Source organism: Molothrus ater, chromosome 2 (genome assembly GCF_012460135.2).
Source record: "Molothrus ater isolate BHLD 08-10-18 breed brown headed cowbird chromosome 2, BPBGC_Mater_1.1, whole genome shotgun sequence".
NCBI lineage: Eukaryota > Metazoa > Chordata > Aves > Passeriformes > Icteridae > Molothrus > Molothrus ater.
The window spans coordinates 86,901,250-86,925,029 of NC_050479.2; the positions used below are offsets into that span (position 1 = coordinate 86,901,250).

Here is a 23,780-nt window from a genome sequence, read left to right on the forward strand (position 1 = left end):
ATGTTGAAGGATGATGTGGAAAGCCATTTCACCAAACAGCCCTCAGGAGTGTCAATATACTAAACCCACTTTCTTCTCCTGTCCTAGAAAGGGGGTGACTTTCTAGGATTCAGCATCTTACAGTCATTTAGCATATTAAGGAGATCTCAGCAGTAAGAGGGTGTTGAGGACGGACATGAACAGACCTTTAATCAAGAGGTAAGTGAATATCTACATAGTGTTACTCTGTCATTACTTCTCAGTGCCTTTACATTTTATGCCTGGCACAAAGGATCATCCCCCAAGGATGAGATACTCACAGAGAAAGGGATGCAGGTGAACACGTCTTTCTCTGACACCACGTCATCAATCAAGCTCCTGTTCTCCCCTAGGTACTCGAGTGTGGCACTCAGGGTCACAGACTCGTTCAGGTGGGTCAGCTGAATGCAGACTTTCTCTTGAGAATCTGTGTGGATCAGATAGGGCACCAGCACCATGTACTGCCTAGGAACAAGGGAGAATGATAGGTCAGAGGAGCAGGAACAGGTAACAGGAGCTGTGTATAAAGAACAAACAAACCAATCGGATGACTACAGCTTTGGCTATGCAGGGAGAGGGGTGCATTTTCTAAGTGTGTAACAAGATTTCCAGCATGTCTGTAGCAGCAGGGGAAAGCAGAGAGGTCTCAGTTGTAAAATACCAGAGGAATTCCTACACACAAACATCTGGAAAGGATATGTTTTTCTAGGTTCTGACACAACAGCAGCACTTCTTCCTGGGATACTGAATAAAGGCGGGGGGAAACTCAATTGTCACTTTTGCTAGACGCTGTTAGAAGCACTTAGGAGCCACACAAATGCCAGTACCCAGTGAAAAATTCCATTGACTACACACTGTGAAGTGTCCGTAACATTACCCTCGTTCCTCGCAGAGATTCAAAACCGCCACAGCGTGGTGCCAGATCTTAAGCAAAAACACAAACAAGTTTCAGGTTTTCAGGGAAGCAAGGCTCTCTGTCTCAGCCCGAGAGGGGATCCCTGCTCAGCCCTGGGCAGCCTCCTTTCCCAGGGTGGCAGCTTGCCAGCGGTGTCCCGATGCCCAGCACTGCATCTGGGAATCAAGCCCGATCCACCTAACGCTAACCATGATCCCATTCTGGTGGACAAGGACTGGCCTCCAGTGGGCATATTCAGAGCAGCGAGCAGGTGGGAAAAGAGCCCTCAATACCTCAGCAGTAAGGCAAAGCATTCCCTTCAGCAGTGGCAGAAGCTCTGGCACCTTTTTGTCCAACAGTTGGTCTGCAGGGATCAAGCTCTGGCCCCTCAGATCCCACTGTCTGTTTCCCCTGCATTTGATGAAAGTACTACAGCACAGCCTTGCTCAGAAATTCCCCTGCACCCCTTGTGATGGGCTCTCTGATGGGTGAGGTGCTCTGTGCTGTGCAGGGGAGGAAGAGACATTGCCAAAAAGCCAAAGGAGAAAGTCTTTGGGATGTCAGGACCCTTCATGTGCTGCTCCTACCACACATATACACCCATGCACACAACACAAATGCCCTTCACATACCAACAGAGCAAAAGGGGGTGAAGAAGGGAGGCAGGACACTATACCCTCACAAACCTGGACAGTCACAGTCTTACAGTGTCACATTACCCTGCGTGAGAAGGGAATTTTCATTCCATTGGCTGAACTGAAAAATGTGAATTAAAAAATAAAGCAATTTCCAAGCATGCCAGATGAGCTATTTGTTCATTTTCTTCTCATTATCATTTTTAAAAAGCCACTCCAAGCTCCTGGGCATTTCAACTGGGAGTAGGACAGTCAACCCAAAATTAAATCTTTCATTGTCCTTTCAAAACAGTTTGTCTCTTAAGAAGACCTCATTGTACAAACATTTATGAAAAGTTGTCTTTCCAAATAACTATTTTTTTGCATAAAACTTTGTCGAAATCCTGTCAATCCCCTGAAGTTTTACTGATATATCAGTTTCACAGCTTGTTTTGCATCTCTCTCAAACACTAGAGTTCCTGTTTGTAGAAGGCACTTTACCCAGCCCTGGTATCTTTATTCCTGAATAAAAGAAGTTAGGTAGAAGACAAGAGACAGAAAATAGACACAGGAATACAGCCAAGGTCTCCTGCCTGCCCAGAGACCCCCCAGCATAGCTTACGGCTCTGTGATGGGTGAGGTGTCTCCTGGAAGGAAGAAGAGGAGGAGGAAGATGCTTGATTTGATAAGCAGCCCGTTCAGCTCCATGGTACAGAGCAGGACGTGGTGAGTCAAGCAGACACTCAGTGTGGTCCAGTGCTGCTTTTACTCCCCCTCTGCTCTCCCAGTCAGCCCCTTTATACTCTCCTCTGCAAACAGCCCAGGGGCTGGAGGAGATAAGGGCTGGGGGCCAGGGCCCATCCGGAAACAGGGAGAGGCAGCAAGGAGGAGCTGGGACTAGCAGCTCCAAGTCTGGGCAGAAGGCCAGGGCTGGGGGGGAGAGGGAGGGGAGAGTTCCTGGCAGGCCAGAGCTCTGTCTCTGCTGGGGCAGGACAGAGGCAATGGAAGAGGAAAGGCTGTAGCTAAGGAAAGAAGGGCTAACAGCAGAGCATGGGGTGAAGGCTTCCATTTCTGGCAGGGCTCTTTGCATGGAGCTGGACATGGCACTGGTCATGGAGGTTGCTGGAAGCACCGGAGCTGTTTGATTTCCTTCAAACTGGGAGAAGGAGATTGAGCTAGGAATTGGGAAACAAACCTGGGTGTGTCTAACTCCCATTAACAGGTTGTGAAAACAGCAAATGGAAATTAAAAAAAAACCTTCCCTCTCCACCCACACTGTTCTCTTTTGCTCCCTGTTCCTGGTCCCATCAAAGCTAATGCCAGGAAAAGAGGCCACAAAATGCCTGGAAAATCAAGTCAACTGAAATGATCTGGCCTTCACCCTGACAGAAACAGGGACAGTGACATGACGGGAAGCTCCCAAAAGTTCAACCCATTAACAGCATGTAACAAATTAACCAAATGCCCAGAGCAGCAGCTGCCCTCACACAGCAGAACATATGTGGCCTGGGTCTTACTTTCCTTCTACTGGTTCTGGTTCCAGATCAAGTTATTGTTACATCTAGATCAAATTATTGCTGTTTGATGGAGTCATCTTGATTTAATTAAGTGCATATTCATGTAATGCACTGTGATGGTCAATATTGTACCAGAGAGGGAAATGGAGTCTTTAGACCACTGTCTTTACTTGGGCTGCAGCAGGAGGATCAATAGCTCTGGTAATTATTACCCTTGCAAGTGGCAGTAGAATATCTGTCTTATTTATAGTTTAATACAAACTCCAAAGAATGGAGATCTATGTTAGAGGATGTAAAGCATAATTTTCAGATTAAAAAGTGTGCAGGATAAAATGATTTTCTGTCTGTCCTACCCTTCTCCTCATATAATCATCAAACTTTGTTAAGCTGAGTAACTCTGGAGTTAAGAAATCCAAGTGCAGTGCAATTACAAACCTTCATTACCGACCTCATTCTGCCCTGCAGTGACCTGCATAGGAAAAAAGAGGATAGTAGTGCATGTGCAATTTCCTTGGGGACTGCACAAAAGACTGCCCAGATTTGTGCTCTTCCTTCAGCATCTGATACCTAAAGATGACTTTGCTTGCCCAAAAGAAACGTAACCCAGGAAAGTCTGCCTCACCCACAGAGGAGAAGATTTATACATATGGGCTGGTCAAAGCCTTTTTGAAGATGACAATTTACAGTGGTAAAGGTCAGGAGTTGGACTGATGGAACATCAACCCGACAGGACAAGATGCAAAACTGCACATGGCAGAAGGATCTCTACAGAGATCCACCCTTTTTGTCAAACAGCCAAACAGCTCTCACAGCTCCTAAGCCTGCTCCTGATCATTAGGACCTTGGTCAAAAATGTGCTCTGTAGCTAAAAACTGAAGAGAAATGTTTTCAATCCATTCAGGCAAGGTAAAGTAGGCAAGCTCAGAGACATTCTCATCTCACCTACATATGATAATATGAGAAGCTGTTTCTTCAGTGGTATTCTCTGGTAAGGTAACTGATAGGTGCCCTTCTACAGATGCCACCACCATTTTGACAAAGCAAGCTAAGTGTTCAGCATTATTTCATAGTGTCTGGCAACTTTCCAGAAGTCAGAAACAAGTATCTTTTGGTATTTGAATGGACTCTGGCACAGATAAAATGACTCGCCCAAAGTAACTCAGACAACCCAAGATGAAAATTCTAAAGTTTTGACTTCCTACTACACTGCAGTTCCCCGAGGTCTGGCTGTTGCAGTCATGGTTATGAAAAAGCAGACTCCTCCTTGCTGTAACACATTCTCACCTGAGACCCTCATCTCAGTGACCTCTATATGAGGCTCAGTAGACATCCACTTAGCTAAGTGTGCTAAGATCCGTAATTTTGTCTTTATCCACCTTGATACCTTCATGTGTAGCATCCTGTTAAGCAGGTGGAAGATAATGCCACTGGCAAGGATTTCCTGCAATTATAATAAAAATATGAAGCAAATACATGTAATCTGAATTGAAATGTTGAAGCTGGTTATTGTGCTCCTATGATTGTAGGAATAAGCTCTCTCCTCAGCTTTCTCTGCTTTAGAATAAACCATCCCAGTTGTTTCAGCCTCTCCACAGAGGGGAGATGCTCCAGTCCTTTTGTCATATTTGTGGCCCTGTGTTGGACTCTCCAGTCAGTATGGCCATGTCTCTCTTGTACTGAGCAGCCCAGAACTGAAGACAGTGTTCCCAAATATTCACTGTGGGTTTATGGCATTCAAACTCTGAGCCTGTCTTGGCTCTATTTGAACTGAAAGATCATTGCATTAAGGGTTTGTCCACTGCTTCCTCTATCTGCAGTATGAAAATGCACAGGTGAGGAGGAAAACAGGTTCCTGGTGGATTAAATAATTACACAGAATTAGCTGTATCCCTTTGACTCCAGAAGTCCAGTTTCTTGACTAGCTTCTTAAACCTGCCTAATTCCTTCCAACAGAGAGAAGAAGTGGCACAGGTACACGCTTTTGTTTCAGTGCAGTCCAAGATTTATTTTCACTGCTGGATTTACAGAAGCTGCAGTTTCATTTCACCCTCTTCTCTCCCACTCATACCACTGGCATGCAAAAGGAGAAGCTGCCACTAGAAGAAATATGTTTATATGTTTCTGTCAATGAACAGCAGGCCTCCTTTCCTGGTCCTTCTGATATCAGACAATGGAGTTGCAGGGAATGGAAATGAAATCTGATACTTAGAAGTGAGGGAAAATTACTAGGTCCCCCTCAGAGGTCTGAAGACACCTGTTGTGACAAAGCCTTTATTTGCCTTTATAGGATAAATAAGGGAAAGAGTAGGTCAGGGAAGATGTCCCAGGTCTCATCTGGTCACAAAGAGCAGTAATCCAACACTTGTGGACTGAGAATAAATCTATTTCTGAGATTAACTCACCCTTATGGACAACAAACCTGTTCTTGTAAAACACTTTAGTGAGGGTATGGAAAAGGTAGTCCTTGCTCTTGTATGAAGCTTCAGTTTGCAGGGCAATGATCACCTCATACCACCGATGGGGTCATTGTGAGATGAAAAAGCACATGGGATTTATCTAAGTGTTTTCTCACAGATCCACTGAGCAGGAACTTCACAGCTGGAGGCATGAAACAAATCTTTCATCAGGACAGCACAACTTTGCACAGGGCTGTTAGAGTGGACCCTGCAAGAGACATGGAATACTAGTGAGAATGAAAGAAAATACTGAGATTGTCTCCTGGAGACAAGAAATTAAAAACATCTGATTTTGAAGGGTATAGCCCAGAGGAAGAGAAACAACCTTACCTCCAAAAGGCAGCTGTTGGAAAATAAAATGTACATCAAAGAACCTATCTACCTGCCACAGCTAAGTAATTTTGCCATCACAGAACCCAAATCAGACCCAAACTCAGACAAAATTCCCTGCAGTGGCAGTTATAGCCACCAGCATGTGAGTATTTGAATGGCAGTGGTATTTGAATGAAAGTCTCATGGAATGATCACTGCCTTCAAGGAGTTCGTAGGAACAGAAAGCTGGATTTAATCAGGGAACTAAGCCAAGTGCTCTGAGTACTGACCTGTTGACAGTGAGATCTTGGGCAAGTTTTGCTTGCTGGAGAGGCTTTAGAAACTAACTCATTCCATAAAAAGGAAAGGGCCAGGCAAAGTCACCAGATAAAAAAATGTTTTCCCTCATGGAAAACACTGACTTTTGTCCAAATAAAGACTGAGCTAAAATTAAAGTTCTGACTTAGGTTGGCACCAGTAGAGCAGGAAAGGGCTGGGTTCTTGCACCCAGTGATACCAGCATTCTACAGAATGGGTGCAAGGTGGCTAAACCCAGTAAAGCCATATGTCTTTCTGACCAAGCATCTGTGTGCTGGTGCAGGTAAATAAAGTCCCTGGTCTGAGCAGCTGGAGGGAAGCAGAGTGAGATACTAATACTTGACCTGCTTTTCACAGGTACATGCCTTTACAAGGTGCAGGGCAGTAAAAAGTAAACACTACTGAGCTTACTGCAGTACAGGTGACAGCAAGAAGAACATCTGCCCAGGAAGAAAGCTCCTGACATCTGGAGGAGGAACTCTGGGTGTTCTGGAACACCAGGCAATCTGAATAAGCACTATTGTTTTTAAAACAGAATGAAACTCACCTGGCATCACTTAATACAGAGCCATCCTCCCAAATCCATCCAGATCTTGTACTGTTCCTCAGTCCAATCCAGAAACATTCTGCTTGAATACGCTTGAACAGATCCTAGAAATGATGATGAATTACAAAGTGACTAATGAAAGCCAGCTTGAAAATGGAGATAAGGAAAAGTAGAGGGAACAGAGAGCAAGATACATCCCCTCACCTCACTGTTCCTTAAGTGACTAACAATTCTGCTTCCCCACACCTTCTAATGACAGGGCCAAGAGTCGGACTCGATGATCCTGATGGGTCCCTTCCTACTCTGCATATTCTGTGATTATATGGTTCTATGAACTTCACCCCAGTCTCCTGGAATTTCCTGCACAGAGCTTTATGTAGGAAGGTATGCTATTGATATTAATATTAACACCCTACTATACAGCTAACTAGCAAGCTAATATGAAGTATTAACAATTAAAGGTAAAATCAGGGCAGGATAGGGCAGGAAGTGCAGGCACCGACAGATATGTGTTACAAGCCCAGTATGAAAGCTCTTTGTATTTCATACACATTTTCCTCCTATGTTTTCAATGTTCATTTCCTTTCAGCTAACTTTTAATCTCTGATTATTGTTAAAAGGTGAAGCCTGCGACAGAAATTCAGCCCTGAAGTAAATTCCCCATCCCCAACCCTCCTCCCCATAAAAAAAACAAAGCAAGGAAACGTAAGTTTGTCTTGTCCACCTTTGCAACCAAAGAACAGCAACCTTTCAGAGATATGGCTGGGCTCCATCCTTATCTCCTGCTGCCATAAACAAAGCTTCAGAGAAGACATCTTCAGAGAGAAGCATTAACAAAGCTAGCTTGGTAAAGTTGTTGGAATAGGAGTAGCTTGAGGAATCACTGGAGTGTTGCTGGTTGTTTGGAAATGACTGCAGTTCCCTAGCACTTGGAGGTTGAGCAATCACAGCCTTTGAAGTACAAGACATGGATAACTAGAAAAGTCTTGTTTAGATGGGTGAGTCTAAACCCTAACCCTATCCCTGAGCAGGGATAATGGGTAACCTAGTAGCTGAGATGGTGGTAAGAAAGCAGCAGGAGCAGGAAGGCTTTCTTCATGCCAAAGAAATGGGTAATCTGGGGAAGATGCCTATTTCTCAAGGAGACAGGATTTGTCGAAGCAAATCTGAGAGCCTGGTACATACTCCCAATCAAGCAGAGACCTGGCTTTGTAATCCTCCAGAGAACATCACACAATGCAACTTCTGTCCACGACCTGGAAGCTGTCCACATTCATTGGACCTGAGCTAATAAGCCCTGGCTTGAGCAAAACCGGATCAAGGTTTCTGCTCTACTTAAGCAGATGTGCCTCAGCGCCCCGGTAATCAGCACTACCCCTTTCTCTAGGGACAATACGTGCCCCTGCCCCCAGAGAGCACCTGCAGTGGAACACATGATTCCTTATTTCACCAGCACAGCTGAGGTATTTCGGCAGAGGGAGGAAGTAAGCATTGAAAAGAGACTGAGAAAGAAATATCTAAGCATGAACCCCGGGAATGGTATGGGTCACTGAGCAGGAGGAGCTGGAGCGCTCACAGGGAGGAGAAGTATTGCTTTTGCAAAGGAAGCACTCCTTGAGAGGAGGGACATATCAGTTTGTAGGCAACAAATACAATGACTGCTCAGTGCCACTGTAATCATTCATATCAATCTTATTGGGAATAGCAAAGGAGGTGGAGAGGAAAGTGGAGAAGGCTGTCTCCTACCATCCGTCATAGGGTATTCTGAGTACCTGACAGTGACCCTCATCTCTCCATTCTCCCCTTTGCTTCTCTGCTTCCTGCAAACTTTGTGATGTGTAACACCACAGTCACAAAGCCCTCCTCTCCTTTAAAACCAAAATATTGCTGAAGTGACAGCACTGCTTGTATGCCAGTCACTTGCAAGGAAATGGGAGATCCTCAAAGCCAAAGAAAACCATTACCATCTCCAAGGTATCATTAATCACTAGGAGGTGAGCTCCCTGTGCCCTGCAGGATTCCTGGCTGGAATTCCAGTCCTTCTTCTCCGCGGAGAAGGAGTAGCAGCTCCCTCTGTAGGCCACCCACTCTTGAGGGCAGTGTGGGTGGCAGTCACCTGTAAAGAAGTCAAAATACTCATACTCTTCTCTACCATTAACCAACAGAAACACTTGTCAGCAAGGACCTACTGAGAAACAACTCATTTGAATAGCTGAAATGCAGAAAACTCAAATTAGGACAAGATTCTGAAAATAATAGTGTAATTTCAAAATCTTACAATAGTCACATGTTCTCTGATGCTGGTGGCAAGCATGCACACACTCACCCCACCCCCAGATTTCCACTAAACCTCTCAGATACCCAATAATACCCAACTGGCTATCTGAAAACAGATCACACTCTGTGGGTATGGTGTGATCACGTCCCACCTGGGGTGGATGGATTTTAAGCAACTAACAGGAAGCTCCTCCACATAGCCTAGCACCATCTGCATGCCTGCAAATATATTACAGACCTATTTGTTCTACAGTTTACCACTACATTTACCAGGCAAGCCTACAAAGACTTTTCAATATATTTAACTGTTCTTTGCCACAGGATCTGAAATGGGTTTCCTGGAGTCTGCATGAGGAATCTATTCTTCAAAATATTCTGGATAGGCAGTGGGTACATAAGGCTCGTCGAAACCTAGAAGAGCTTCTGGTTTTAACTCCATACGATGGAGTTTCTGTGGTTAGATGCGTCGCTGCTCCCTTGCTGTTGGTTGCTCATGCTCAGCAGCCCTTTGTGCACTTACTCATCTTCCAAATCAAAGCAATTGCCAGGGAGATGCTCAGTGTGCCAAAGCCTATGGCCAAGCCCGTCAGAACTGCTGACCACAAACGGGGAGCTGTAAAAGAGAAAAGAAACCATAGTGAACAGAAGCCACATGAAAACTGACTGTGGTTTTACATAGTCCTGGGCATTTCTACAAGGAACTGCACTATTTAAAGCATCGTGTCTGTATACACTCTGCACATGGTAGACATCACTGTCCCTGCCCAGCCAAACTGGGGCCTCCCCATCAGCCCAGGGCCACATTTCAGCTGGGTTTGGGGCCACCAGTTCCTGTCTGAACTTCCCAGGGGGTACCTTTCTCTACATCAGCCATAGCTCTGCCTCTGCCTGGCCACAGAGCCTGCTGGTCCAGCCTCTGTGGTGGCTGACCCCAGCAGAGGAAGCACCTACCACAAGTTAGCTGGAGCCACCTAGGCACTATGTGACACCTCACGCTGGCAGGAGCCTCTCAACAAATCCACTCCTGCCTCAGCATTGAAGCTTGGGGTGGAAACCAGAGAGCTGCATTGCTACAGCCACCATGTTCCAGCTTACATGTAAAAAGAAATCCAAAGATCTTTCCCCCAGCTCTCCCAGCAATAACAACAGGTTTAATCTCAGCATCCTGCTAACAGGCTTACACACATGGACATGTTACATCTTCCCAGGATACTCCCAAGGCAGTTCTACATTTTCATCATCCATGGTGGGGTGGCAGCATGGGTGAGCCAGCCTTGAAGACCTTGGGACATCTCCCCCTTCACACTTTCACCACCACTGTTTGCTGTTCGCTAGCTGCCAGTGGCAGAGGGGCCACTTGGGGCAACTTCCACTGTAGCCCAGCACAGCTTGCTTTCAAAGGGCGGGTCAGGACTGGCCTGTAGAGGTCTGCTTATGTACAGCACAACGTGTTCACCTCCAGGCTACATGCTGCTTTTCCACTGCCATCTCCTGGAGCTGTGTTTGACCTGAGAGGCATTCAGTTTGCATAAAATATTTGAAATTTCAGCACTAAAATCTCTTCTCTCCCAGACAGAAGAGAGGATGACACTTACTGGTACGGGTGAACTCCAGGGGAGTTTGTTTTGCTTTTTTTATTAATCTCAGTATGGCAGCTGCACAGACAACAGCACTTTCTAAGAAGCAGTAAATGTGCAGCTAACTTATGTACCACATCCTGATCTTGTGATGTTCCAGAGCCTTCTACCAACAAAATCTAGCAACAAAATCCCCATGGACCTCATGAAATTTGAGGTGCTTCTCTCTTCATCATGTCACGAGACACAAAGAAACACATTTGATCTCTTGGAGGAGGTTGAAAACAAATGCAGATCACATATGAAGAATATTGTGAGAAAAACAAAGAAAGCCAGTGCTAAAACAGAAGGTGAAGGGACTCCACTTAAAAACAAGAACACATTCTTTACATATTGGAAGCTTTGTCCAAATACAGAAAGTAGACCAGATCAGTAAATTAATAAAAATCAATTTATTTTGATCTTGAGCAGTTTGCAGGCTCACTTATTAAGGCCAGTTTCTCACCTATAGAGACACACTTAGGCCTGTGGTTTTACCTAGAAGAAGTTTCTAAGATAACAAGGGAGATCATGAGGGAGCGTTGTTGTAAGCATCATTCTTCTGCTATAAAGATCTTTTCTAAGATAGAGGCTTTCTCACATTTCCTGAAGCTTGTAGGATCTTCTAGCTCTCCCAAACATAATTTTAAAATAGTATCATTTCTTATTTTTTTAAAATCATTATTACATAACATTTTCAGAGACAAAATACAGAAAGACTTTTCAGTTACAACCTACTCCTCAGCTTCACACAAAGGGACAGCGGGAGAACTGAAGGACTTGGACTGGGTCTGGAACTTAAACTTGACGCTGCTCTCTATTCCTCTTGTTTGTATCCCTGGCAGCTTGGGTTTTGTCATCAGATTAGGCCTCAAGAGAATTAAATCAGCCCAAGGTTAAGGGGTAGGGTGGAGATTTTTCTCGGCAGATTACAACTGAAAACTTGGCAAAAGTGGATAAACATCTGATGAAATATAACTCCTTGTTCTGAGATCACATCTGTACTTTTGTTTTCTGTCCTCTCTTGCCTCTCCAAAGAAGCTGTCTCCTGCATCCTTCTGATCACTCTTAGATTTTAGGGAAAACTGCCAAGACAAGGCAACCAGGATGGCAGTCTTTGAAACAGTTAATCCTTAAATGTCATCACCTGGCAATGAACAGAGCAGTTCACTCTCTATTGTTTCAAACCAACTGCAGAAAAAAGGGAATGATTCATCATCAAAACAAAATCCCAGGGCACCTCCACAAGCCCAGCAGTGGGAGAGTCACTAAAGTTCATAAAAATGAAAAAAATATGGCATTAGATAATTTTGGAAGGAATAAAAAAAAAAAACCACCAAAGAGAAGTGGGAAAACAGGAAGTGTTTGAGGTGAATTTAAGCTGCACTCGAACTGCAGAGATCAATCTAGAGAAGCGCAATAAAGTATTTCACAAATCAGGAGTCCCTGCAGTTCACACTTTTTAAAACAGGTTCAATGGTTTCTGTTTGATCCTCAGCCCCAGAACTACATGTGAAGCTCTTGTAGGGGTGGATGGGAGAAGTACCTAAGATAAGTTTGAAACCAGAGGAAAATCTGAATGGAGCATCCAGAAATATTTTCATGTAGTTGTCTGATGAACTGTGGAAGAGTCTGTCGAAGAGGGTAAGTGGATTGGTGGACATTTAATGTAAATATCCAATGTTATCACTTTCTCTTCACAAAACACCCCAACAAGTCTCTCAGTGTTCTGGAGAAATGACTCTGATACTCTCCATTCATTTGCAAGCAACATGACCCAATATTTTTAGGTTTGTGAGTCCAGATTCAGTTCAAAAACTGAAAGCTGTTAGCATTTTATAATTCAACTCATCAGGACAATCTGAAGAATATCATGGCACTGTCTCAAATAGCTCCCCTCAGCTCCTGCCTACCTCAGTATGGGAGCAGCATGACTACCTACAGCCAAGGAGGAGAATTTGAGATACTAGGATTCTGTTCCTGGCTATGGCACAGACCTGGTTATTGCTGTTACTACAAGCACACTACACAGGCTAAGTGACTGCTCTACTGACATTCTGGTAGTGCAGCATATCTAAGGCTCTCTGGAAGCCAAAGAGAAGAAACAATCAGGGAAACTCTTCATTTTTGAAGAGTCCATAAGCACCAAAATTTGTTGGTTTGACCAGAGGACTGATCTACACGTGTGACACTGTGCCTGCAAAGTCAGCAAGGGAAAAATACCTGAGAGCACATCTCTCAGAAGTGATGGAGGCAGGAACAGAGTTGAACATAAAGACCTTCAAAAGAAAGGTACTTAAAGTGAGATCCTTAGGGATCCTTTCATGCTGAAGACAGCTGAGAAATAATCAAATAACATGCACAAGAAGTGTTCAAGTGTTCAAGTATCAGCTTCCTTATTTTCGGTTGTCTGACCATAGCTCAAAAAGATGAGGTTCCATAAAAGAATGTGGAGAGATGTTAAAAAGAAAAATGCAAACATCTAAAGAGGGCATTGGTTAATCCCCTTCCAACAGGGTGGGGGTGAACAAGAATGGCAGGGAATGAAAGGATGTTACTGTGTGAAAACATATGCAAAAGCAAGACTGCCCTCCAAACAGATGGAGTGTGAGTACCAGATAGGAACTGGGGAGTTTCTGTACTGGCTTTGTTTCCATAGTGAAACAAGTGACCAGGTAGCAGTAAACACCTTAGGTATACAAAATTATTCTGATCAGGGTATAGAAATCTTGTATCCCACAGTGAGTATCCCTTTGCTGTAACATCTCTGAAAATTTAAAGTCAACCATGAGTGTTGCAGCCAACACAACAGAACTCATCTAAAGCTCACTGGCCTTCATAGAATCATAGAATTATCTGAGCTGGAAAGGACCGTAAAGCTCATCTAGTTCCAACCCCTCCACCATTTTGCATGAAGGGAAATACTTACAAAGAAGGATCACCAATGCAAAGTTTGACCCTTTGAAGGTGGTATTCCTACACTAAGCTGCCAGAGGAATTGTTTGGTGTGACATCTGCAGGTCTAATCAGGGGTAATGGAGACGAAATAAGGAAAGTAAAAATTTAAGGAAAGCACTAAGAAAATTTTCCAGATAGTAAAGTGCTCTGAAGAACTGTTTCACAGCAAAAGCTGAAAATTTGCTCACTGGGAGGTATGTAACACTAGAACACAGAAAACAGCAAAAAATCACAAAAGAATCCTGCATAGCCCCACAGGAGAGAGGCTGGATGATCTCATATGCTTTCTCTGTCTCTGATCTCTGATTAGCATGTGCCTCTAATTTATCTGTATTCGCATCTTAACTTCCCTTCAAAGAACTATTGCTCACAACCTCTTGCTGCTGACAAGCAGACAACTTTAAACCAGTTTTGAAGAAAAGGATGCCTGGTTGAATGCCCAGGAGTAGACACTGAAGGAGGTCGGTGAGAGGGAGGGTAAAAAATGCTGGGTCTCTAACTCGTCAGCTTTAATCACATGAACATATTATATCCACAGTAATTTTTGAACCAAAGCAACAGCTCTCTAAGCTGGCACTCAGAATCAGTTTCCAGTTCAGAGTGTTTCTGTTAAATCTTGCTTTCACTCAAAGCAAAATCTTTGGTTGACCTACCTGATCCATCTTTCCTCACCTCTTTTCTCCTGTGGAGCTTTGGCCCTTGGAGGAGGAGTCTGAGAGAATCTGACAGAAGTATACGTTACTTCCTCGCTCTCATCAGCTGCAGAAATTTCTGATCTGCTTGCCTCCATGACAAAGCAAGGAGTGTGCACAAAAGGATGTTTCGATCAGGCTGTTGAACAACAGGGCTGTGAAACAGGAAGCCCGAGGCTATATTCAGAAGACAAGAAATATGAAGCTGCTACCTTTATCTCCAGCTGCTAAGATAACCAAATTTACCACGGAATGGAGAGCAGTGGAACTGCAGCAGCTTTCATTTTCTAACCTGATGAAGGATGTCTCAAGAACAGCTGCTAATGGAAAAGGTGAATAATCACAAAGTTCAGGGGTACTCTACTTGTTGCTGATGCAAGAGGGTATGGTTACCCCCATGCAGGAATTGGGAGGATTTGTGCTGCTCTGAGGAACTCCCTTCAGGGCAGAAGCACAGGATGGTGACAGCACAAGGCAAAAAAGGTGAATAGTGAGAGTACGAGGTGAAAAGTGGGATAAGCAAGGGCTATGGCAAACTGGCAGCCCAACTGCTGTCAGACAGGAAGTAGAGATGGACAGCACAGGTTTGAAAAGGAAGCCTTGTGAGCTTTGGACAGTTCCACTTCAAACTGGGAACTCTGTCTATACCCAATACCGGTGTGACTGTGCTTGAGACACAAGGCAGGCACTGAGAGCTGGCATTCCTCAAGTCCCTCCAAGTCAACATCTCAACAGCATCAGTACAAGGGAGACAGGGACATACTGAGGAGAATCTACCAAAGGTGCACAAAGAGGATAAAGGGACCAGACTCCTTCTGTCCTGGGAGGAAAGACTGAGAGCTCTGGTACTGTTTGGCCTGGAGAAAAGACTTCTTGTTTAGGACCCAATTAATGTATATAAATAACTGAAGAGAGGGTACAAGAAGAGTGAAACTCTTCAGTGGTGCCCAGTGACAGGACAAGAGGCCATGAGCACAAACTGAAAGACAGAAGGTGTTGCCTCTAAACATCAGGAAACACTTTTTTACTCTGAGGGTGGCTGAAAACTGACATAGGTTAGCCAGAGAGGTTGTGGTGTGTCCCTCAATGGAGAATGGCCTGGACACAATCCTGGGTTGTAGGTGGACCAGGTTGTAGGTGGCCTGGCCTGAGCCGGGGGTGGGACCAGATGACCTTGAAAGGTCCCTTCCCCACTCAACCATTTAGTGATTCTGTGGTCAGCAACAACAGGAAAGGCTACTTTTCTTTTGAAGTATTGACCATTGATGAGAAGAGTTCAAGTTGTGCCAGGGAAGGTTTAGATTGGATACTGGCAAAATTTTCTTCACCAAAAAGGATATCGAGCACTGGGACAGGCTGCACAGGGAAGTGGTTGAGTCACCATCCCTGAAAGTATTTTAAAAATATGCAGATGTGGAGCTTAGGGACATGGCTTAGTGCTGGGCTTGTCAGGGTCAGGTTAATGGTTGAACTCAATGATCTCCAGGGTCTTTTCCTAAAAGATTCTGTGACTCTGTGGTGGGGAGTACAGATGTTTCCAGCACCCCGAGAAATCTCTTAGCTGCATGGTTGGCTGGTTTTTGTTTTAATCCACATTCTGGATTAAATTAAATTTCCGAGCCCTTCCATTTCCTGCTCAGAATGGGGATATTGGTCAGACTCAGGCTGCTCTTCTTCAGCACAGTACACCACAGGTAATTTCCAATAATTATTTGGGCATGCTCAACAAAGGAGTTGGGATTACTGCTGCCTCCAACAGGGATTATTGTTCCCCCTTCTGGTGACATGTTCTAAATTCAAGAAATGGTTCCACGGGAGGATGCTTACCTGACACAGAGTGGCCAATTTGTTACAATGCACATGTTGGGGAAGGGATTGGATATTTCTGCAAATATTTCTTCACTTGCCTCTAAGGGTGGCATATTGCACCCACAAGGTTCCTTCCAATCCTTGGCAGGTCCTGTGGACAGCAAGACAGGGAGTGTGTGCCTGAAAGGATTGGGAAGGCATAAGACAGCAGAGCAAGATGAGAGGCAGAAGATCTCTCCTAAATGCTTCAAATCAATAATAGAAAAGTCTAAAGAGAGCTCTCAAGCTCAGAGAATTTGCTATACTCATAAGGGAGTTTAGCTGGGAATACAGTCTGTATAGCTGAAAAGTAACTAACAGGATTCAGACACAGCTTTAAAGTGTCCAGATCTGACTTTGTGGTTTTTTTGGTAGACTCTCTCCAGTATGTCCATGTTCTCTCATACTTTGGAATAAAGGTGTTTCACCCAGCTCCTGCCAGTTTTGTCACTTTTTAAGTGCCCAGGCTGCCTGCTGGCCCAGAGCGATTACAAAGACAGCACTTTTTGTGAAGAACTGGAGAAGTGAAATCTGGTGGGAAAGAATTAAGAGCTCTGTTTTAACGTGGTTTACCTTTTATTTTCTAATATCAGCAGGATAGGAAGTAGAGTGGGAGGGATCACACTGTAGAAGGTGTGAACTCTCAGTTATTATGTGTGAATAAATAAATCTGACTTCTGCAGCTGTGCCATACTGTCACTATGGAGTCACAGGACTAAACCGATCTGTTTTCCAGGAGCCAGCAGCACTTCTTCCCTAGTTCTTCACTGCTGAAGCAGCATACCAAAGGGGAAACCTTCCAAATTTCTCTGACAGGTACCTTTTCCAGCATGTTGGTACATTCACTAACTGCAGCATTTCTTTCTTAACTAGAGGATGCAAAAGCCTCAGAACTCTGGCAAAGAACATCTGTCCCTTCCAGTAACAGACTCCTGGAAAATGGATGTGCTCTGGGAACACATCATAAGGAGAGAGATGTCCTTTGAACAGGCCAGTCTCACATCTCACATTTATAGGTATTATTAATGTCATCCAAGATGCTCAAGCACACTAACCTTGTGTGCTGGACCTGGGATTTCTCTTACAGTGGCAAAACCTGCAGGGGGGAGTTGGGGGAGGCACCTTTATTCCAAAGTATAACAAAACATGGAGAGAATCCACCAGAGACACAAAGTGGGGACAAAATCAGAAGGATCGAGGCCACAAAGCAGTTTTGTGAAGCGGTCGAGACACCTCGCTCCTGCAACACAAGTCACTCTGGAGGCACCTGGTGGGTGGGGATGGCAAAGCGCAGCGACAGAGGGACTGCTCCGGCAGCGGGAGCGAGGGAAGGGCGATGCCCAGGAGCCTTTCATCCCTGCCGATGCGGCCGCCTGCCTGCGGCTGCTCCGAACCTGCGCGGGGCACAGGAGAGGGGAGAGCGCGACGCCAGCGAGGGACAGTCACAAAGCACTTGGGTGAGTTGATGTGCAGCCGGAAGCCCGGCGATCCCGATCCCGATCCCGGTCCGTCCCGGTCCCGATCCCGATCCCCGTCCCCGTCCCCGTCCCCGTCCCCGTCCCGAGGGGCTGTTCCCCGCTGTTCCCGGCCGCCTCGGCAGAGCCAGGCCGGCTAGCTCCGCGCTGTGAGGGCTCCTCCTCTCTGCCCGCCCTCGTCGTTCATTGGCAGAGAGGCGAGCGGGGGCGGGGCCCTCGCGCTGAGGCTCACCGCCCATTGGCTGAGGGAGAGGAAGTGGGCGTGCCCCGGTGAGCCCCCGGCCCTGCCCGCCTTTACCCCGCCGCTCTTCATTCGCTCCGCAGCGCTCCTGGGCGGGCGATCTCTGCCGCTCCCGCGATCCCATTGGCGCTGGGCTCCAGTTCCGCCACGCTCTTCCCGGCTTCCGGCTGGCGGGGCGGGCGAGGGAGCCGGTCGGGACGCGGAGGAGGCCGGTGCCGCCTGTACCTGTGGTCCCCGGGCCGCCCAGCATGAGATCCGCCTGAGCCGCGGGTCTCTCTTCCCTGTGGGCGGCGGCGCCTGGTCCCGGGGCGGCCGCAGGTGGGTGCGCGGCGCTGGGGACGTGGGGAGCGGGCACAGCGAGGCCGCGGGGCGCAGCCGCGCTCCGTCCCGGGCGGGTCTGGGGCAGCGGCCCCCGGCTGGAGGAGTCCGGCCGGGCTGCTCCCAGCGAAGCCAGTACGTTCCCGGGAGAAGCCGTGCCCGGAGCTGAGGGCAGGTCCTGGTCTTGGCCTCGGGAGAGAGCAGTCACGAGCCCTCGTGTCAAGGGCTTCCTCATTTCGGTGACCGCGCACTGGAACAGATTGCCCGTGGAGGCTGTGGAGTCTCCCTCACTGGAGATATTCCAGAACCGTCTGGACACAGTCCTGTGCCATGTGCTCCAGGACGACCCTGCTTGAGCAGGGAAGTTGGACCGAGTGACACACTTTGGTCCCTTCCAGCCGTACCCATTCCGTGATTTCTGCGTTCCTGGCTTTCTTTCGGTGCCCCATGGCGAGCAGAGCCCACGCTCAGCAGCTGTGAGCCGTGGCGGTGGACTCCGGGGGCTCTGGGGAAATCATTAGGTTCACTCAGACGGGCTCTGTGCCCGCCTGCAGCCAGGTGCTTGTTTAATGGAGGGCCTGCCTTCCACCAGCGAATGGAGCTTCACCAAAATCTGCGGCACAAGAAGCAGAGGGAGATCTGTTGCACTGCTTTGTTTGGCTGGTGCCATCATTGAATGTTTCATTTGTGATTTTAGCCTGAACCTGAAAGCCATATCTCATAGATTATTATTATTGTTGTTGTTGTTATTATTATTGCTATTATTATTAATTATTGCTGTTATTATCTTCATTACTGCCTTGTTGATTGGATCTTGCATACGATGCCTTGCTTTTCTCCTTCCCTGGTGGAAACTGGGAAGGAAGGGAAGGAAGAAACTGCTTTGTGAAGTTGCAGTTTAGCATTATTAATGTCTTTCAGATTTTCAGTTAAAGGAGTACTGAAAAGATCATTATAAAGATTAAGGCACTTGAACAAACAGAGCCTGACTAATCACAGTGACTCTTCCCTGTGAGCTCTTTACACGAGAGCTGTGAAGATGATTGATTAGAGGCCTCATAAATAATTTTCTGCTGACTGGCTTCTCAGTGCAATGTGATAACAAACAGTGGATTATGCCTGAAATGTACTCCAGCGTTCAGTCTGCTGGACTCTGCTCTGGCAGCTAATTAATGTGCTCAGCAGCACAAATTTTTGTCGTCTCAAGGCAAATTCATAAGAAAGCCCTAAATCGGCCCAGTGAATTGTCTTTTGCTGCCCAAGAGATTCAGATTTAGTGTCTCCTGTGAACTGTGAGTTGTTTCTAGATTTCAACTTCTCCTTTTTGCAGTCAGGACTGAGGAAGTTGCTAATCATTGACTCCATGACCCTGAAGTTAGTTTGCAGGGGACTGAAACTAATCCTTTCTGAAGTTAATCCTGTGTTCTCTGTGGCATGTGTCCAGGATGTCACCACCTTGCCATACCTCTGCCTTGCTGCTGGTCTTTGTGGCCCTGGCTGTAGCGGGGGCCGAGCAGTCAGAAGAGAGGAGCTGTGATGTGGTTGGTGATGAGAGCAGTGAGTCGCAGGTGGAGAGAGCCCTGCTGAAGAAACTGGAGCCCCTGAGCCACATGAGGTACAGCACAACACCTGCAGGCCTTGGGGCTGCACAGTGGGCCACGGGGAAGGGAGGATTTGGGTCAGGCTGCAGAATGGACTCCCCCTCTTAGGAAGGTCTCTGATCGGCTTCCTGGTCTGAAGTGCCCACTGCTCTGAGTGTTCTTTGTAATCCAATGGACTGTCTTTTCTGTCTTTCCCTGCTGCAGGTTTAACGTGACTGTGGGGAAGGGCAAAACAGAAAACTACATCTACCATTTCAGGGTGTGCAGGGAGGTCAACAGCACCTCACATGACTTTGGTGGCCTGGTGCAAACAGATAAACAGAGTGGAAAGACCACGGTGATAGGAAGAATCAATGAAACCCAGGTCTTCAATGGAAGTACGGTTCCACTCAGTACTTGGCTTACTCAGTAGCTGCCTTTCGCCTCCTGATGTGGATCTGTAGCCTGTATTGTTTCTCTCCTGGCAGGTGACTGGATCATGCTGATTTATAAAGGAGGTGATTCATACGGCAGGCACTGCAGTGGTGAGAAGAGGCGAGCTGTGATAATGATTTCTTGCAAGCGGGGAGTGACAGCGGTGAGTGACACCTGGGGTGAGAGAGCATCAGGGGGCTGCCAGACCAATGGCTGGTTGTGGGCAGAGGGGTTTTGAGGGGACAGTGAGCTGGCCTCTAGTGTCTGGTGCCCAGCTGCACCAACAGTGATAAAACTTTCTCCCGGTGAAGTTCAGTGTGCATGGGCATGTTTTCACATGACTTCACTTTTCCCAAATTGCAGAGTTCATTCAGCATTATTTCTGAAGAGCGGGAAAAGGAGCAGGAGTGTTTCTACCTCTTTGAAATGGACAGCAGTGTGGCTTGTCCAGCTGAGAATTCCCACCTCAGTGTTGGCTCCATTCTACTGATCACGTAAGTCATTTGAAGAGCTGTTTGTGCCTGAGTCATAATCTCCAGTGCTATTTAGAAACGTAGCAAATGCTATAGTAAGACTAAATTACTGCAGTATCCTTTCCCACAGCCACCATTAGATATTACTATGCCTCTGAGCTTTTTGGACAAAAGCTCTTGCTCAGGGCATGAGGCTGGGCTGGTCTGTTCCCAGTAAACGTTTTCCTTCATAGCTTACAGACAAGTGCACTGAAGCATGAGAGATTTGACTTCCTAAAATTATATGATGGCTCTTTGCCAGAGCTGGGAGCTCAGACCAGGAGTCTTGACTCATTTTCTATGTTTGTGCTTAGAGGCACTACACATAATGCTGCTAAAAGATTTATACAAGCAGATTGATAACCTGGGGACCTTTTATGGTCTGGTTTCTGTTTACACCTCTGTTCTTGAGTGGTGCTAGCATTGTTCCAATGCTAATGTGAGGCAGGTAGCTGGCTCAGAAGAGATTTTCTATAGGATTTCCTCAGCTTTGATTTTTTTTTTTTTTTTTTTTTTTTTTTTTTTTTAATTCTGCCTTTTAGGTTTGTGTCACTGATTGCAGTCTACATCGTTGGTGGGTTCCTCTACCAGCGCCTCGTTGTGGGAGCAAAGGGCATGGAGCAGATTCCTCACTTTGCCTTCTGGCAAGATCTGGGCAATTTGGTGGCAGTGAGTAAAAATTCTTATGTATTCTTATCCTGGCCCATGTTAGGAGAAAAGGGCATTGACTGTGTGGTTTGGGTAGACCTACCACCAGGGTGAAGTACTTTGAAGCAGAAGAGGGAGTCTGTTTCCTTTTTCTTGGGTATGCCATTTTTTAATCCTTGCTGAGACCAATTCCCTGCCTCTTTCCTGCAGCTGTTAACAAACAGAACATGTGCTCCTCAGGAGTTAACACTTTCCAGGTAGAAATGTTCACCTGGGGACTGAAATGCTTACTTCTGACTGTGAAATCCTTCTTTGGTCATTGTAGGCAGTGCTATTTATCCTCCATACTTGCCTTGGCCTGATGTTGCTGCATAACTGTCCAGAGCTTTGAGGACTGAGTAGGATGTTTTTTATTCCCAAATTTTGGGGAGATGTTTCAGGTAGCACAAGGATAGGCATAATCCCTTAGCAAAAGAGAAATGGCAGGAGCTGCTTTGGTTTGGTGTGGATGCTGAGTCAATTGCACACAGTCTGATGCTGGTGCTGTGTCCTTGCTCGTAGGATGGCTGTGACTTTGTGTGCCGATCCAAGCCTCGGAACGCGCCAGCCGCGTACCGCGGCGTGGGGGATGACCAGCTGGGAGAGGAGTCAGAAGAACGGGATGACCACTTGCTGCCCATGTGATAGGCTTTCCACACCAAGATCTTTTGTCCCCATCTCCCCAGTGCTTGTTTAGCCAGGTGCCTCCCAGCCAGTTCTCCTTCTCTCACTTCTGATTTTCTTTACACTGTTTGCTTCCGCTGTCCCTGGTGTCAGGTCCCATGGATGCCTCTGGATGTGAACAGCACTGGTTCCTAATGGCATGTCTTATAAATATAATGCTGGGTTGGGTTTTAAAAGTGCAGCAGAGCCCAGGGGAGAAGTGTTGACATTTGAGCAGAAAACAGCAATATGAGTGTTCAGCACGGAGCAGGAATGGGAGATGAATCACTAAGAGGAAAAAAAGGGGCATGGATAGGTGCAGAAAGGGAAAAAGGCTATGGGTTAAAACAGCTGACACTGTAAAAGGGATATTCTGTGTCTTTTTATTTTTTTCCCTAGGGTTTACAGGATCTGTAAGACACTGGAATTATTTTTCTCTGAATGCATTTTCAGCTTTTCTAGCTTCTGTGCTGTTATACGATTTCTGGCAGCATAACTGGCACAAAGTGCTCTATGCCAGACTCTGGGGGTGAAGAGGCATTAGCACCTCTGCAATCTTTCGTTTCCCTAATGGCAGTGGTGTGAACTTCTCAACAGTTTCCTTCAACAGCTGTGCAGGGATGCATGCCATCCTCTCAGACTGGAGAGGGGCAATGCTGAAAAACCATAGGAGTTAAATGAAGTCAAAATATTTACTTCAGTCAAAGTATTGACTCAGTCTTCTCAATCAGTGAGAAGCAAAAGGAAAAGATGTGCTGCTAAGGAAAAGGAACATTTGCTGAAACTGAAAGTGACATCAAGACAAAATGAGACAGGTAGCTGCCACTTGAGTTCTGACACAGGCTTCCTGAGGTGACTGCCCACACACCTCAGTCACTGTCAGCATTGTGATTTCACGCTCCCCAGAAGTTCCTTGTTTTGCAGAGGGTTTTCCTATGAAGCTGTCAGAATTTATTTTTATATCAAAGGAACCATGGAAGTCCCGGCTAAGAATGCTAACACACTGAGAACTGCATAAGGGACTCTTACATGGTCAGCTTTCATAAATCACTGTCTCCTTAAGCATGGTGCAGGCCGGTCTTATGACACTTGCCCTGTGCAGATGGTACTTAACATACTGCCACTGGCTGGGAGTGAGAAAGACCTTCTCTTTGGGCCCTGGTGAAAAGCAGGTACATTTGAGCTGTAGACTTAATGGGAACCTTCAGGAACTTCGCACCTTGATTCTAAATTGCTTTTTGTTTGAGAGGCTAGACTGAGCAATCCCATTCTACCCCACTGTGTGGACTGGCTGACAACTGCCCTCACTCTGGGGGGCAGAAACTGAATAAGCAAGCCACCACTGTGTTAACAGCAGAGTACAAAGTTTATGTATTTTTAAGACACTGAGAGAAAAGGGGTGGCCCTGCTTTCTTTCTGGGTTTGGAGTGGGCAAGCAATTCCTGCTTTCTTTGACTTTTGTTACAGTCTCAATCTTTCTCATAACATGGGAAAAATAGGAAGTCAGTAAGTCTGTTACTGTTTTCATGGTGGTGTCTTAAGGTAATTTTTTTTTTGTACAAAACACAACTTTCAAAAATAAAGTGACCAAAAAAACCTGGTGAAGTGTTGTGCTGGTGTAGCAAGAGCTTGCTTTGGTGCCAGAGCACCTTTTTTCTCACCCAAAAGTCAAGGGTCGTTAGTGTGTGGTGCCTTGTGCCTGAACTCCTGCCAGTAATGAACATGTTCTTGTTAGTTCATTGTTTTTGCTGCCACCTTTGTTTCACTCCAGGTCCTCTAAGGGCCTCTGAGGGAAGGCTAT

General features: G+C 46.1%; 3 protein-coding genes across 3 annotated transcripts in view; 1 reads left to right on the plus strand and 2 right to left on the minus strand.

Annotated features, from left to right (window-relative positions):
• LOC118690896 (alpha-2-macroglobulin-like) overlaps nt 1-2,388 on the minus strand; it is a 30,540-nt gene extending 28,152 nt beyond the window's left edge. The window contains 2 exon segments of the mRNA XM_036389892.2: nt 300-483; nt 2,150-2,388. Coding sequence (XP_036245785.1) covers nt 300-483; nt 2,150-2,388 — 423 coding nt within the window.
• Nucleotides 2,389-5,505: 3,117 nt separating this feature from the next.
• On the minus strand, nt 5,506-14,318 carry KLRG1 (killer cell lectin like receptor G1). Its single transcript, XM_036389984.1, has 5 exons — nt 14,201-14,318; nt 9,475-9,567; nt 8,642-8,793; nt 6,678-6,781; nt 5,506-5,708 (listed from the first exon to the last, which is right to left on the minus strand). The coding sequence occupies exons 1-5, from the start codon at nt 14,316-14,318 to the stop codon at nt 5,597-5,599; spliced, it is 579 nt and encodes a 192-aa protein (XP_036245877.1). The 3' UTR covers nt 5,506-5,596.
• A 2,896-nt stretch (nt 14,319-17,214) lies between these two features.
• M6PR (mannose-6-phosphate receptor, cation dependent) lies at nt 17,215-23,579 on the plus strand. Its single transcript, XM_036389994.2, has 8 exons — nt 17,215-17,525; nt 17,737-18,102; nt 19,547-19,717; nt 19,908-20,080; nt 20,171-20,280; nt 20,481-20,611; nt 21,172-21,298; nt 21,839-23,579. Exons 1-8 carry the CDS (start codon nt 17,215-17,217, stop codon nt 21,959-21,961), a joined length of 1,512 nt encoding a protein of 503 aa, XP_036245887.2. The 3' UTR covers nt 21,962-23,579.
• The last annotated feature ends 201 nt before the right edge of the window (nt 23,580-23,780 follow it).